The sequence below is a fragment of the Brienomyrus brachyistius genome, chromosome 3 (genome assembly GCF_023856365.1).
Source record: "Brienomyrus brachyistius isolate T26 chromosome 3, BBRACH_0.4, whole genome shotgun sequence".
In the NCBI taxonomy this organism is placed as follows: Eukaryota; Metazoa; Chordata; class Actinopteri; order Osteoglossiformes; family Mormyridae; genus Brienomyrus; species Brienomyrus brachyistius.
In genome coordinates, this window is record NC_064535.1 from 20,627,223 (window position 1) to 20,644,554 (window position 17,332).

The 17,332-nt window shown below is 45.3% G+C and overlaps 1 protein-coding gene across 1 annotated transcript in view; it reads left to right on the forward strand.

Annotated features, from left to right (window-relative positions):
• The window catches only part of nrxn1a (neurexin 1a), a 242,686-nt gene that overhangs the window by 187,816 nt on the left and 37,538 nt on the right, over positions 1-17,332 (forward strand). Inside the window, 2 exon segments of the mRNA XM_049008491.1 lie at positions 9,557-9,728; positions 15,950-16,039. Of these exon segments, the coding sequence (XP_048864448.1) occupies positions 9,557-9,728; positions 15,950-16,039 (262 nt within the window).

Below are 17,332 nucleotides of genomic sequence, written 5' to 3' on the forward strand. Positions count from 1 at the left end.
AGAGCCAGTGGAGAGCTCGCCACCAGGGGTGGGGCAGCACGGCGATGATTCAAGGGCCCCAGGCCTGGCAGGGGGGTCAAGTGTCCATCAAGTAGCGCCACAATTCACCCCCCCCCCCCCCCCCCTCCCGGGCAACTTCCCCAGCTCTCACAGCCTCTCCTTCCACGCTGGTGTCTTTCGTTGCGTTTGCACGTGTTTCCACTGCCATCCAGGGAGAGATCAATGCGGAGTGACAGCTGCATTGTTACTAAAACCCAGCCCCTGTTTTCACCGGATTTATTAACCCCGTATGTGAGCACTGCTTCATGTGAGATCCAAATCATGCCAGGATGAGCCCAAGATCTTTATTGGCCATGAGCTGCAGGAGCATCAGAATGCTTCTCACTCCGCCACACTATGCTGCGAAAGACTCAACAGGGCAGTGCAAAACAAGAGAGACATTGTTCAACAACATAGGTGGTGCAAAATGATACAAGACAGTACAGGACAATACAGAACAATACAAAAAACAGTGCAAACCGGCCTGATGTGGTCAGCGGCTGACAAAATGGCATGACAGATCTGTGCCGTGGATATGACTGTGACAGGAACTGTGGACGTTGGAAATGCAGGTGACTTGGGGAAAGGTGCTGTTACCAGGATACCAGGAAGTGTGAAATGTGTGCTGTGCCCAGTACAGGGAACCACATTTTTGGTTTCTCTGCACATTCGAGGTTGACCTTTAAGAGGAAAAGAAAGTGAATCGGGGAGGCGGGGGTGGGGGGGGGGGTAGCTGAAAGGTCAGCAAAGCCCCAAGTGGGGGGTATTTGGAGCTGCTGTTCCCAAGAATCGGGATGGAGATCAATGACGTTCGGACAAGGGGGGCTGTGTTGCAAAGCGCGCAGGCCGGTATCAGCACATTCATTATCACCCGAGCCGGCATGGATGCCGCCGATCCCTGGCGGAGACAGAGACCAGTATGCCTTCCCCATCCTGACGGCATCCACGCACCCCGCAACGCCTGCAAATGGATTTTTATCTTCCCCCCTTTAAAATTTCTTTTCAGGGGAAGAATTTACACATTGCAATCACATCTGCGCCCGACGACTTGTCCCGACAGGTTGCGATGAAAAGGAAATGCGATCGCTGGACGGGTAATGCGACACTAACGCATTTCCCTGAAGATTCCCCAGCCACATTAAGATGAAATGTGTCCCTCTGCTCCTAACATTCCCAGCATGAAATTCTTCATCTTAATGACACAGACGTCCACATTGAAGATTCTAAGATCAGCTTCTTCCTCATTTAGCATATTCTTGAGGTGAACTATTTATTAACACTCTATCTTACACAGTCTATTTCTCAAAAAGCGTTCACTGGGTGCATTCTGCTTCAAACCCTCTTCGGATTCTGGAACGCTCCAAAACTCCAGGAATTTGTCTGCAATGCTCCGATTAACTGAAGACGCAACTCGGAGCCCCAGATCCGCTTCCAGGTGCAACGCCCACCCACTTTACCAACGCTGACCTTTCCAGCTCGATGTGCTAATAGACTCACCCCATGTGACCACGCTAGTCACCCCTGTCCACTCCCTCCCCTCCCCCAAGCTCTGAGTCCCAGATATCAAGCAATTTGACTCTATATTCAAATGTCTGACCTCCCACATCTCTGCCATCTGACTTTGGGGCTGAGGGAAGATGATACAGAGAGACACAGACACCTCACACAAACACTGACAGGGACACACACACACCTCACACAAAGACACAGATAGGGAGACAGAGAGACAGGGACACAGACACCTCACACACAGACACTGACAGGGGGACACAAAGAGAGGGACACAGACACCTCACACACAGACACTGACAGGGGAACACAAAGACAGGGACACAGACACTTCACACACAGACACTGACAGGGGGACACAAAGCCAGGGACACAGACACCTCACACACAGACACTGACAGGGATACAGACACCTCACACACAGACACTGACAGGGATACAGACACCTCACACACAGACACTGACTGGGACACAGACACCTCACACACAGACACTGACAGGGATACAGACACCTCACACACAGACACTGACAGGGACACAGACACCTCACACACAGACACTGACAGGGACACAGACACCTCACACACAGACACTGACAGGGGGACACAAAGCCAGGGACACAGACACCTCACACACAGACACTGACAGGGATACAGACACCTCACACACAGACACTGACAGGGATACAGACACCTCACACACAGACACTGACAGGGGGACACAAAGACAGGGACACAGACACCTCACACACAGACACTGACGGGGGGACACAAAGACAGGGACACAGACACTTCACACAGACACTGACAGGGGGACACAAAGACAGGGACACAGACACTTTACACACAGACACTGACAGGGGGACACAAAGACAGGGACACAGACACCTCACACACAGACACTGACGGGGGGACACAAAGACAGGGACACAGACACCTCACACACAGACACTGACAGGGACACAGACACCTCACACACAGACACTGACAGGGGGACACAAAGCCAGGGACACAGACACCTCACACACAGACACTGACAGGGATACAGACACCTCACACACAGACACTGACAGGGATACAGACACCTCACACACAGACACTGACTGGGACACAGACACCTCACACACAGACACTGACAGGGATACAGACACCTCACACACAGACACTGACAGGGACACAGACACCTCACACACAGACACTGACAGGGATACAGACACCTCACACACAGACACTGAGAGGGACACACAGAGACAGGGACACAGACACCTCACACACAGACACTGTGAGAAGCACAGGCCCACACGTGTGTCCATACTCTCTCGCCTGGTAAATCTGGCAAACTTGGGTCAGGCTTCTTTCCCACCCTGCCATGTTTATTTCTGCCCCATACCTTCTGCCACCCTCCAACACTGGCAGCTGGTTTGTTGACTTACTAACTGGGGTATTTGATGGTGCTCTGAAGTCAAAGCTCAGCTACCAGTGGAAACGCTTTCTGGTCAGATTCAGGAGAGCAGGTGCAACTGTCACTAACTGAGCTCCATGACCCTCAGAGGCAGGTATGGAGAGGCAGATGAGCTCCCCCGCTTCTTTTCCTGTCCTCTAATAGAACAGAATCTCCTCTCCCTATTGACTATACACTTCTGAGTGGGCGTTTGATGAAAACACAGTTAAATTATACTCATTGCCAAAAAATAAACACACGAGAACAAGAATGCTAATTTTGCTGTTGACGCCCCATGATACGCTAGTACGACCCCAGCCATTCCAAGATGCCAGGGGGAAGGGCATATGCCGAGAAATGGGGAGAGGGCACTCGTCTGTCGCTCCCCATAGCCAACAGGGACGGCGTTCAGAAAGGCCTTTGGAGAACTAGCACCGTCAAGACCTTATAAGGCAACAGCTGGCGCTCTGCTTGTACCGAGGCTGCATGAAGGCTGCTTCAACAGCATCTGTACCACCGAGTACTCAAAGTGTGGTGCCTCCTAGTGGCGTGTCAGCATACTGCGGTGGTCTGGCTGAAGTGCCACATGTGGCTGCTGCCCTCAGGCTCATCATCTCAGATCCACCTCCCCAGGTTTGCGATTAAGGTCCAGGTGTGAGAGAGACAGAAAAAGCCGGAAAAATCAGAACAGGGGAGAGAATGAGAAAAGTTATTAATGGAACAACAAAAAAAAATCAGTGAGCTCATTTATATATTTATTTTTAAGTAATTCCATTACTTTCGTAATTTCATTAATAGGGTCTGTTGTAAAAAAAAAAAAAAAACTGTCAGAAGTAATTAAAAGATAAGGTCAAACAGCAGAAGCCGCCTCCTCCCGCTGTCCTACGCGAGGTTTAATTCAGCCGGCCTCTCCTGAGGCCTTTGGAAATGCTCGTATTAGACTGGGACATACTCGTGAGAGAAAGACCTGTTACTCACCCGCAGTGGTGGCAGAGGATGTATCGCAGGTTAAGCCAAGAGCTGACCCCCCCCCCGCTTATTTATCCCTGTCAGGATATTCTCTTTTCTCCTACCCTATCTTGCGCTCCATGAGACTCCCTGACACATATGCAGGTGAGAGCAAGCCTGGGGGGTTGCAGCACAGGGTCAGTATGCCACGCCCCAGGAGCCAGGGATTATGGCTCAGGAGCCCGACAGCGGCTTCAGTCTGCCGGCCCTGGGATTCCGAGCTGCGACCTTCCGATCATGGGCCTTAACCCACTGAGCTGCCCACATTTGTACTAACTGATGTACTCTGGCTGTTGTGACGTAATTTTCATTAAAGAGGTCCGGCACAGAGACTATGCTGGGCGGCACTTACATGTACCACTCAACAAATGAAACAATGTTGATGGTCCATTTGGTGACGCAAATGTGCTGATATTGTGCTTTGGCTACGGGAATATTAGCAGGTAGCATGAAGTCAGAAAGGAGACTGGACCAAAGATTGTACGTATATAAACACCTTTTTTGACCATAAATATGGTCGATATAGCAGATTGAAGGAAACTGATAAGTGTGTGACAGCATGTACATTCCTCGCTATTGGATTGTAAAGACTCCCAGATGGCTGCAAATTACAATAAAACACTTGTGTGTATCAGCAACACCATATACCTATGTCTTTGTGTACTGTAAGAACATAATGCATTGTTAGTTTTAGTAAAATGTTTGATTATACTCATAGCATCCATAACACACCTCATAAATGTCACACGAGAGCAGCTTAGCTGTACAGCGCTACCCCAGGTGTCGACACCCAGGAACACGGGTGGTCCGACTCTACGGTGCCCACTGTGGTGCGTCTGCATCCGTAGTTAGCATGAACCAGCCCTCAGATGCTGTCTGGTACAGTAGGTGGGGATAAGAAAATTCAGTGTCCCGGTCTGAGAGGGTGGGGCCGCAGCTCTCACCTGCACAGGTGCGAAATGAGGGGAGAAGTGTGAAGTTTTAGCATCATCGGGAGATGGCAGTGGGGGCTGGGCAGGGGGGGGGGGGGGGGGCGCTCACTGTGGATTCCTGTAGCTGGGAGGATGAAGTCTGACAGTGGCACGAACTGTCAGCACGTTCAGTGCGTAAACAGCTGTGGTGTACTTGTGGGGGGGCCATGGGGGGTTCGGCAGGGGTACATCAGTCACTGGGCCTCTTTGCACAGCTGCTGGGGCCCAGTTTCTGCAATAGCCGACTGATTGAGGTGTCGGGACCCAGATCGCGGTCAGGGCGTTACGCGCTTATTATAATAAAAAATGTCTGACTGCACTGTTTAAAATACAAAGACTGTCTAATGAAACACAAATGGCACATTTGTCTTCATTTGAGGAATGTAACTTCCTAATGAGCGTCTGTTAAAAAAATCCACACTCATATTTGAACACCCCCCCCTCCCTCAGCTGCGGGTGGTTGTGGGAGGGGGGGGGGGGGGGGTTCAAGCCTGTCTGGTGTGTTCTCAACTTCACTGAATCATTGGTCACAAATATCCACCATGCTCTGATTGCATCTGCTACACCGCAGGCTGCGGCGCAGAGTAAATTCAATTTCCAATTCAGCTCATGATTAATCTTCTCCTAGGTGTGTTTTATTTGGCTTCTCATGCCCTTCCACAAAAATCACTTGACGATGGAGCCTCACTGGTGTCCACTGTGAGCCATTTCAGAGCTTTTAGCTGTTTAAACCCACTTCAATGCACAGCAGTGGTGTACAGTGCCAGTAGGCATGGTGGCTGCTTCACTGTGCCCTCTAGCGTCAGGAAAAACACCAGTGTCTGTCCTGTTAACAACAGGTACGCTAATGGTATGTAGTCATAGTATAGGGCTGACTAGAGTAAAAGACAGATAGCTGCATACTGAGGAGTGATGGATCTTTTCAATATCCTCACACACGCACAATGTGCAGCTAGAAGGGTATGGAAAGCCGAAGCTCCAGTGAACATAAGCAGTTAATTGAATTCAATTATGGCTCAATGACTATTAATCAGGATATTTTGCTTAGTGGCAGAGTGTTATTCATTATCAGTATAGTGCATCAGATAAGCCAGGGGAGACCTTCTGGGGGTGGGGGGGCAGGTGTTGTCCTTCACCTTGATCCTGCATCTTTCTGCCCTCACTCTTTCTTTGCTGACTTCCACAACTATGAGAAAAGCTTGCTAATGGTGGGGGGGGTCATTATGGAAACCCATATGGCACCAACTTCCTTCTGTTTTTAAAACAACTTTTGTGACATTGCGGCAAATGGGGCAGCACGGGTGTAGCGTTGCAGGGCCATTTCCAGAAAGTTCCACTGGCTGAGGAGCCCCGCCGTGTTTGCGCACAGGAACTGCCCAGCCTTGCCTGCCGCCATTTTGGTGTTCTCCCTCAGGTCAGAGCCCCCGACGACTCTGCTTTCTCTTTTCTTTGGCGGACCTGTCTTCAAACCAACGGCCGACCCTGTTTATTCACCCCTATTCTTTAATGCGGAAATTGAATAGGTACTTTGCCAGTAAATGCATTGAATTTATTAAGGAGACTTAGGGGAGTGTTAAAAACTCCATTGAAGGAAGCTATTAAAACGACACTTTAATTGGTTTTTCTGCCACTAAATCTGTTTTTTTTTCTTTTTGTGCTTCAAGTAATGGGCCTATAAAAATATAAATGAGTAGGTTTCTTTATGCGTTTGACAGTCCTTGAAAGTAGGTGCCCCACCTCTAGTTTAAGGATCCTTGAGAGGACAAAGTGGTTTCCACATCAACAGCTGTATTTTCTTCCAGAGTATTCACTTCAGAACCAGGAGTGCAGGTGTAAGGATATAAAATATTCCCTCTGTATCGTATATCTGTCACTCTCTCCCTCGCTCTCTGTGCACATGTGAAAATACACTGAGATGCTTACACACAGTACGACCACTATGAATGGGTGACTGTTCCTGCCGGTTTGGTAATCAGTTGTTTCTTTCATGTGACAAACAAGAGCTGTTCTTTGACGTTGATGAAACGGGTGATGGGGGGGGGGACTCTCGCATTGCTCGTTCTCTGGCATGGAGGCTGGTCTTTCGCTCCTCAGAATTTGTGCCCCTATAAGAGGAGCCGGGCTTCCCTGTCTTGTTTCTAGATAACCTTTGTGTCCGTGGAGGTGAAGAGGAGGAGGAGGAGAGGATGGCTCACAGCTAATACGGTTCCTCACATGCTTATGTTGGTTTGTCTAACCTACCGGTGGACTTCATTTTATGCCCAGTACAAACCAACCCGCTTTCCACTTCCGCCTCTTTAGGCTCCTCCTCTTCCTGTGAGGACCCTGATTAAACTTTATCCATTGATTTATGGCTGATTGATCCTTCTCTGAGCCTCTTCACATTTCTTTGCTTTTTTTCTACATGTAATTAATCTCACGCAGCATCTGGCTTAGACAAACGTTCTGGAAGCGCCCCCTACTGGCCAGGTCCAAGCGGTACTGACTGGATAATGACACCGCTCTGCTGCTGCCACCGGGCTGAGCTTCCAGCCAGATGTTCCCTTTATCGCTGTTTGCCGAGGATTTGTGCCGCGCTGCTCAACTCGACTGGATAATTTATAATGGGTTCAGGCACCTAAGTCGTGTAATCCACTCTCATTACTGCACGAATGTGTTTGTCGTGCACGGTAAAGAGGCCTCAGACTTGTACGGCGGCACCGAAGATAAAGCTTAAAGGAAAACTGATTATTTGGGGGTGGGGGGTGAAATTATCTCTGAAGCCGTATGGAAGTTTTTTTCTTTAGTTGACTGTCTTGGTGTCAGTGAGCTTTCATTAGTGCCAGAGAAACCTGAAATTTAAACAAATCTCTTTGACCCGGAAGAAGAGTTGGCTTTGTATTCATGCTCCAGCATTAAGTATATGCTGAAGTCAAATACAACTAATATGAACTGACTGGAAACACACTTCTGTTTTGCCAGGAATTGTTTTTCCCCGTGATGCTTTGTATGTAGTTCTGTGACTAACTTCCACGTTGTACTGTAGCATTTTCTCTCTGTATCCATGTACAACTGGGCTCTTTTCTCCTATGCTGCTGAACGCGCCCACCACCCTTTTCCAGTTCCCAGACAACCATCTCTGACCCACAAAAGCCAAAGCCTCAGGATTGTACCCCTGTTCACCCCTGCATCCATATTTTGGGTTTTCTCCTAAACCTAAATTTGTGAAAAGGCCCCAGGGCGCCTGCATCGCCTTCCTCCCCCGGCCAGCTAAAGCTCAGGCCCTTGCTTCTAAAATGAAGAGTGCTGAGGTGGGGAGAAGCTACTGTATGATGGTGAGGCCATGGGACATTTACAGCATGCACTGAGGTAATAAGCTAGTAAAGGGGCCTGACGCTAATGCTAAAGGCATCCTGTTTAGCGGCTGGGAGTCCCTGTGTGGGCCGTGTGGGCGTAGTGGGCACCTCTCTGGACGTGGGGTCTACAAAGAGGCTGGCGAGTGACAGAAACGTTTAAACTGAAAAAGATGAGAGCTGACCAAAGGTTTGCGTGTCATTAGCCGGATAATGAGTACCATAGCTTCTTGCTGCAATGTAATTAATATATAAAAGCTGTTTTTTTTCCAGTGAAATTAAAGGCTCCATTAACAGTGTATACTCAGAAAATCAGTCAGTTTAATGTTACTTCAGGTCAGCATCCCAATACGTCGGTAATTAAATTACTGTGCAGCCAGCCTTTTGTTTAATTTTGTTACCGTACCGGAAGCCGTTTGGCCCCGACCGAGTCTTAACTGTCAGTGAGCTGCATCCTGAAAAAAGGTTCATGTTTGCACTGCCGCAGTTAGGCTAGTTCAGCTAACAGAACGCGGTCTGTGATAAGGCCATCGCCGTGTGCGTGTCACAGAATCCCCCACCGGCCACGGCCTGCTCATGAGGCGTCAGCTTCCCCAGGCCTCCGATTTTGGTTCACGATCTTCCAGACCCAAATGAATCAGTGTTGTTGTGTGACCCAGGATAGCCTTACATGCTGTTGCAGAGCTATGACCGTCTTCCTGACTAATGGAAGTTAAATAATATCCAGTCTTTACAGAGAGCATGCTTTCAGTTCAGCTAGGACCACAGGACTGAATTAAGGAGACATCCGCTAAATAAAAGGTTTCCTGTAGATTTTACCATGCACAATTCTTATAATAAGTCTAGCTATTTAATTCAAGGCCTGACCTTCTCATAATAGCTTTCTGTCAAGCATGTCTTCCCGCCAACTCCGACTAAAGCAGATGGCGAAACTTACTGTTTGTTCAAAATTGTGGATCAAAAGTTTTTAAGCAGTGGTAGAATTTGATGAAATTATACAGTATCACACGAATTTGGGAACCAAGGAAAGAAGTTACCGGCGGTCTATTGTGCAGGTGCTATGGGAATAAAAGGGTCTTTTTTGTTTTACTTTTCACCCAGTTATATTGCCCATTGGGCATAAATGTGTATTTTCAACATCATCGTCATCAGCATCTTCTTTCTCCAAATTAGGCTTTTGTATCTGGGCCCATGTCTGCTTTAGAATTTCTTGCCATTCTAAAAAGTATATATTTTTGTTTTTTCTTGTTTCCACAGGAGAAGGGAAACATTGGTGTAGTATTCAATGTTGGGACAGACGACATTTACATCGAAGAGACGACAAAGTTTGTAAATGACGGGAAGTACCACGTAGTACGGTTTACGCGGAGTGGCGGTAACGCCACGCTGCAGGTGGATGACCTACCTGTCATTGAGCGGTATCCCACAGGTAAGAAAAGACACTTTATTCCCATTTTGTAGCATTTATGAAATTTGGACGGTGCTTAGTGAAAATACGCAGGCGAGCTGCCACAGGGAGGCCTGACGAATGTTGCACTATTTGGAAAGACATTATATAAAACATGTGTTGAAAGTGTTTTGCTGTTATATACTATTATGTGCTTTTTTTCCTTATTAAAAAATGATGGTCTTTTAAAAAAAGACAGGCAGTATATCAGCAGAAATGATGACTGTCAGTTTGAATAGGTTCCAAGTATCAGAAAGCGACTTATTGAATTAGCTAACATTTGAACTGCTAAAAAGGCTTTGACAACAGCTTATCAATCGTGGGATTTCCTAATTTCTTGTTTTTTTTTTTAATAATTTAATTATACGCGGTGATAATTTATCTGTCCATTCGTCCAAGTGAAGGAGACATAATCTATATGAAGGGTTTATTTCCAGGAAGCGCAGTATTCTGTTACCAGATGTGTTGATCACCACATCGCAGCACTGTGTAACTATGTCCGTCTATCAGAGCTTTGGACATTTCTCAGTATGCCCCCGCACCCCCCCTCGTCCCCAAAGCCAATGCGCATGACGACTAATCGACTTGAGCGCGTTTGAATGACGACCGACTGGCCCCGTGCGTTAACTCACCTCAAGCATGCAATCACACACAGTTTCCTACTGTGGCGTGGTGATCTTTTGGGCCATTACTTTTGATAGAATCAGGGAAAAATGGAATTCCAGACAGTCAGATTTAATGGTTTTTCTTGGGAATTGTTTCTGGCCAGTGTGGTACTCGGAGGAGCTTACCATGGGGGTCGGCCGCTTAAGCACATTCGCGTGCCCTCCCCGCCCGCCTGCCCGCACATACGCACGTTTGCCTCATTACACCTCAGCTCCGTCTCTTCTGTCCTCGTCTCCTCTTATCCTTTACCGTAGGCAGGATTCACAGATAGCAGAGCCAAATTGGTAGGTCCACAGCAGATGGAGCTGCAGTGATCTGACGGTGTTTCACCAAAGAATAAGAGACGCGTCTCCCAGGACCAGTATTATGGGCTGGCTGGTGCTCACAGACATTACACATGAGAGAGCAGTTATTTTTGAGGAGAGGCCGAATATAGTTTCAATCTTGTTTAAGCTGAAGAAATTTCCACATAATGTTTGGGTAATTATTATTTTTTAATTTGCCAATTTTCTTGTCCTTAAGATCTAGCATTCTGCTGTCCTAAACATATTTAAACTTATTTAGGCACCGTGTACGTTTTTGACAATTCATTATCCATGCCTCTGACATACCCTGCTATTTTGGCAGTCTGTCTGATCTGACATGGAATCAGTTTGCAAAAAATCATTTGAAATATATTCATGCATATAAACGACAGTATTAAACTCGGACAGATATGTTTTTTTTTTCTTCTCCATTGAAAATCTCCAGATGGTGGAGGATCCATTTAGTAAAAGGTTGGTTAGTGTTGAATTCCCAGCCTTAGGTTGTCATTTCACAAGTTGGAGTAATTATAATTTCCCACTACAATTACTAGTTTTATTACTCACTAGTTATAGACTTTTACTTGCAGTCTCAATGCAAGATCAAATTGAAAAGCAAAATAGAAAAAAAAACAAAAATTTGACTTTCTCTTAAGAACGTTGTCATATATTGACTCAAGTATTGCAGGTGGCCCCATTTATTTAGGTTAATTTAAAACGCATAAATCCTCCGTTACAAAATGTCTATTGTCCTGAATGTAGCCAAACCCCTATTACATATATAATGCATAAATAAATGAGATAATTATGTCTGCATTATAGTAATGAAAACAAATTAAGAAAGCCTGACGGCGAGGCCTGATTTACACTGAAACTGTAGCTGTTTGCAGTGACAGGGAGGAAACATCCATTAACAGGCAGATATACACATTAGGCACGGTTTATTGTTGCAGGTGTAACGTGTTGCACTTACAGTAACGACCTGTGTTGCACTGGTTTTTAGTGTAATTTGCTTGTGTTCTTTGAAGCTGGGCTACATAAGGATGGATTTCTGAAAGTGAGGTGCATTTGGCAGGGTTGCCCCAATCTCCCTTCCAGGGTTCCTCAGCGGGGACCAGGAGACCCCACTTCAGGGAATTTTGTTCTTTTCTGAATTAAAAATACTTTAGCTAAAATGACTAAAACAAAGAAAAAATATATAAAACTTGTTCAAAGTTTAAAATGAAGGGGAAAAGGATGAATTAGTCGCAACTACTTTGCACTAATCAGAACCTGATTGGCTTCTCGGCAAAGAGCTGATAAACTCAAATGAATTTAAATTTTAAACAGGAGGACGGGAGGGAGAGAGATAAGAACAGCTTGGTTCCTGTCAAGTAATTACATATTTCTATATCATATATCACATTTTATAACTTACAAATACTGATTTTTATGTTTCTCTGTGAAATAATTAATAATTATTATTGTTATTGTTGTTCATTAGAAATGCTAACGTATGGAACCACCAGTGGTGGCTTTGCATTCAGCCGAGGGATCTGCTTATCCGTCACTGTGCTCTGCGTCTCCCGATGTCCTCCTCATCCTCACACGGCATGTGAACCCAGCCAGTGGCTGGGCTATGCAGAGCGTCTGTGCGATAAGTCAGCTGAACAAGATGAGATGTGACTGGGGGGGTGGGATCCACAAATTAATAGTCATAGCATGCGCGCAAAATACATTAGTGAGGGATTAGTGTGGAGAAAGGGGGGAGAAAAACTGGCTTTGGCAGATACAGGATTATGGCCCATTAGTCAATAGTAAATAGCAACCATATTTGTTATTTGCATCTGTGAAGATGTTCATAGTTCCTCATGATCCATCCACTGTCCCCACACACCTGCCCCATCTCTCCACGAGGGTAGTTGCCATGGTGAGGATGGAGCCCCATCTGCCCTTTGTTTTTCTTGGACCTTGGTTCTCGTTGGTAAACAAAATCACTTAGGAAAAGTCCCATAATGCCTCCTTCTCTGAAACCACCACCCAGTATCCCCATGACTTCACAGACCAGTATCAACATTTCATCCTAATGATGTGCCCCTCTTGGCATAATGCCGATGACGTCCCGATAATCACAGCACTGATGAGGAAAACGCAGAGGTAAGGGGATTAGTAGAGAGAGGGATTGGTTCTTTGGATCGGTTGTCCAAAACAATTACAGCAAAACCATGGCCCACCGCCCCTCCTACCTTGTAATCTCATTAGAAAGTCACAAATCACATGCTTAAGGACCATTAGATGTCCTTAGCCCAATTATCACTGTCCCCAGCGTAAGATGGACACCGAGGCCAATGTGACGTCCCCATTTGTCTTGTGGCCTTATAATGTAGCTAATAAAACAGGCACAGCAACAAAAGCGAAGCAGACCCCGACCCACCCCCAATGCATGAACTGCTGAAAAGCCCTGGGTTGAGGCCAGGGGGCGCCATAGGACTCAGGTTGCCACAAAGCCGCAGAGTCCAGCAAAATACAGGCATCTGACTTCCTGCACCCTCGACGACGCCAGAGTCATTTGCTCCTTTGTTTAAGAATCTCCTTAAGGCAGTGAACATGTTTCTGTTACAATCTACCAATGGAGAGGCACCGCGTGCGTGCATAAAGGCTGATCGCCACAGTGGTTCTTTTCTCATCGTTATCGCCTGTAGACCAGGCAGTTGCCCTCCTCTCCATTCCTGCCCTCTAAATCACCGTGCACCGTGCGGATCCATCCCCCGAGTGCCGAGCGCGCCGCGTTAGCTTGTAGAGAGATAAAAACGCTACCTTATCGGACCACTTTATTAGCAGAAAACAAACAGCACGCAGGGTAAGACGGGCTGAGTGGGACGCATCCGCACCCCCCCGGCATCTGGGACAGGAGATAAGAGAACTCACAGCAGACCCGGCCTGTCTCCCTCTGGTGTCATGCAGAGCAAACGACATGAGCTCGGGGACTGAGGGCTGAGATCAGGCTGACTTACTGAGCACTACAAACCATACGCTGGGTTCCATCTTCGCACAGGTCAAGGGGGGGCAGGCCATTGTGTTGAGTACCGGTACATTGGGTTCACAGACTCCAATAGCTGATCAATGCATGTTACTTTGTGCCTCTGTGTGTTTGTCTGTCCCAGTGGTCGTAAGTGTGTAGGAGATGCATAGCGATCTCTAAAAATGAACATGACAATAAATATGCATTCCCCATCAACAGACTACCTGTCTGCTTTGAGTTGCCCTCAACCCCTCAGAGTTCACCCCCTCCTTTTGCCACTGCAACATGACTCTCCATCCTGGGACACGTTAAGAAGACCCCATTCAATGAAAGACCCGGTGGTGTGTCGGGTAGCCCCTGAGACATCTTGGACGCTGGGAGATGCTCTCAGAATCCCAACTCAAGCTGTCTCTTCTGCGCTTGCTGTCGTATCTGGTCTCTGTCGAGTTCAAAGTCGCCCACCTGTCCGCTCGGCTCGGCCGACCCTTTTCATTTCACCGAACGGAACGGAATTATGCCCCTTGAACCGCGGAGAAAGCCACGTCTAGTAGCGAGAATATGAGGTGGCCTGTCTTCTGCCATAGCACAGTGTCTGACCCCCAAGACACAAAGAAATGATTAGAAGAATCTTCAGCTGCACCCCCCACCCCCCATTTCAACCGGTCAGGATTTGGGCATGATTGCCACACTGTCCTCTCCCCGGTAACCCTCCTTGACTCCCGCTAAATTACTGTTACCCGCCTGGACCTTAGCTCCTCATACAGAATTACTGCGGCTGGAAGGGACAACACTGTCAATCTCCTGGAAGAATGAGGCATCCTGGGATTCAATCTAGGGGAGACAATGTCATACCGCTGCCGCTTGGGGAATCTGGTTATGCATCCAGACGCAGTGACCCCCTCCCTTCATCAGCACGCACGTGCTGTCAACATCTCACCTACCTGTGCTCCAATAGAATCCCCCAGTCCCCCATTTGGCTACCTCGGTTGTCTTGTTTGTTTACTTATCCATCCAACTACCCATCCCGCCGTTCTCCAGCCCTTTATCTCGTACAGGATCATGGTGTGCTTTGCTGATGCATGTGGATATTTATAATGTATATTTTACGCCTGCTTATCCATCTAAATTTATGTGGTAATGCACTCAAATGCATTTTCCAGCTCACCGGAATTATGCTCAGACCTGCCCCAGACCGGAGAAATCATAGTTTCATGCGCCTGACACCCGGCAAGTTTCTTACACGCTAGGGAGAGCTACAGTATAATTAAACTGAAAAGGCCTTTTCGTGTTCCGCCTTGTGTTTCACTCAGCGAGGTATAAGTTGTAATTATTTAGAGGCTGTTATGAAACTGCTGTGCATATTTACAAGAATTAAAATCCATGGGGTGCAGAGGTGAATTCGTGTAACATGTGGGGAGATTGCTAGTGGGATATTGTTAATTAACTCAATTATAGATCCCGGTGTTCCGCACGGGCATGTGGCATAAACTGAGACTTCTCCATGATCGCAGACTTGCAGGATGTTAGGCCCAGTATGCTTGCATGGTTCTTTGTCTGAAGCTTTTGTCAAAGCCTTATGAATTCCTCCCAGGCTAGCTATTCAGGCTGATTCTTTATTTTTGTCCTATTTTGGCTGCCTAACTATTTGTTTACTCTCTCAATCTGAATGTTTCTAAGGACCTTCGGCTGCTGAATTTGCTGTTACGATACTGCTGCCTGCTAATGCTAATTAGTGCCCTTTCTTAATGAAGGTGTACAAGCCTGATCTGAATGCATTTTGTGCTCTGATCTAAATGTCTAACTGAGTGCAACAGGCTGAATGTATTTTACAAACAATAACTTTCAAAAAAGGTGTTTTGAGAAGTTTAACTAGCTAAAAAATTGCCAAAAAAAGAAAGAAAAAATTCAGTGATTTATTTTGTAAAGCTCTGGATATGGATATGTTTAAATTTGTGGCTTGGGTTGGTATATAACTTAACTTTATTAACCTAGATGAAAATGCAGCGTGCTAATTCTCAATTAATATAGGAATAATTTGTTTGCTTAAAATAAAACTTAAATGATTTGAGTGAAAAGTTGGATCGATGAAATGTTGTAGGTAGCTTTGTTTTTAAACTTCCAAAATTTACAAAAAAACCTCTTGTGCCAGTTGTATAGCTCAAGCTTTAAGTATTAACCTTTAACCTTTGACCTTACAGATTTTAACCAATGAAATGTCTCTTTAAACTTTAAAGGCAACATTGATAACGAACGCCTGGCGATTGCTAGACAGCGAATCCCATATCGACTTGGTCGAGTAGTTGACGAATGGCTACTCGACAAAGGTAAAAACATTGATTAAAACTTCAAATAAAAATAATTTGAACATAACCAAGAGATCCTTTGTAACACCAATAAACCTAAAAAATATAAATGTTCAGTAAAACTAAATAAAACAAAAACATTTAAAACAGTACAGCAAAATTTAGATTGTAATATTTGGACACTTTTGCATAATATTCTTCTATTAAGAGGTGCCAGCTGATTAATACGTATTTTCTGTTAACTTCAGGTTAAAGGGACTGTAAATATAATTCTAACTCAACCTCCTGAAGTAATATTAACAGCATTAACAAAAAAAATCTTTAAATTATGTATAGTTTGGTTTTCTTGCTGTAAACATCTAAATGGTCAACTAAAAGTCCAATTAGCAAATGATTTACATTTATGTTTATTGAGTATTATATATATGTATATATATATATACCTATATATTTATATTTACATATTTATACTTATATTTACATATACAGATACATGTATATTGTTTTTACTATGGATCATGAAAACCCCACTGTTTAAACTGAGCGCTATATCTTAAATAGAGTGCAATATTAATTGGCATATGAAATGAAGTCCCTTTAACAAATATTGTAAATATACAGAGGGGATTAAGAAAAAGAAAATGTATTTTAAAAAATCAAAACACAGATTTTTTTGCTGCATGCCTTTTTTATATGTGTTTTTTAAGAAAATAAGATTGTTTCTCAAATTAAAATTCTTCCATGGTGTTTTATTATGTTGTTTTGATTCAAAGTTTGTCTTGTTTTTCATTTTCCAAGCGGAATCAGTTCCATGAATGACCCATTCGTTTAGTGTTTTCTCTCTTTCATTTTGTTTTTGCAAACGTCACATCTTTGAAGCCATGTCGTACACAGTTCCGAACGTTTGCGTTCCTGCATCCCCTTTGCTAAAAGACAATCTGGGCGTGTCCAAGCTATGCGCTCCCCAACGACACATCTGATTGGCATCTCAGGCTGTCCCTAGACGACACCATCCACTTCAAGAATCTTACTCAAAAAGAGTTTGAGTGCTGAGAATAACTCATTACTGCTGGTCAATTAATTCTAGTTTAATAAAATGAAAAATCCGAAGGGAAAAGAGAATTTTTATGCATTTTTTCCACATTTCCTTCATACAGATATTACAAAACAGAATGGCTGTAATCATATGTGAAAAATTTCCTTTCAAGATGCTCTTATTAACTGAGAAAGTGAATTAGCTACATACACTGAATATTCCGGCACTTTCAATTACAGTCTCTCTAGCTAGAATTCAGCAGTTAACAGGATTAATTA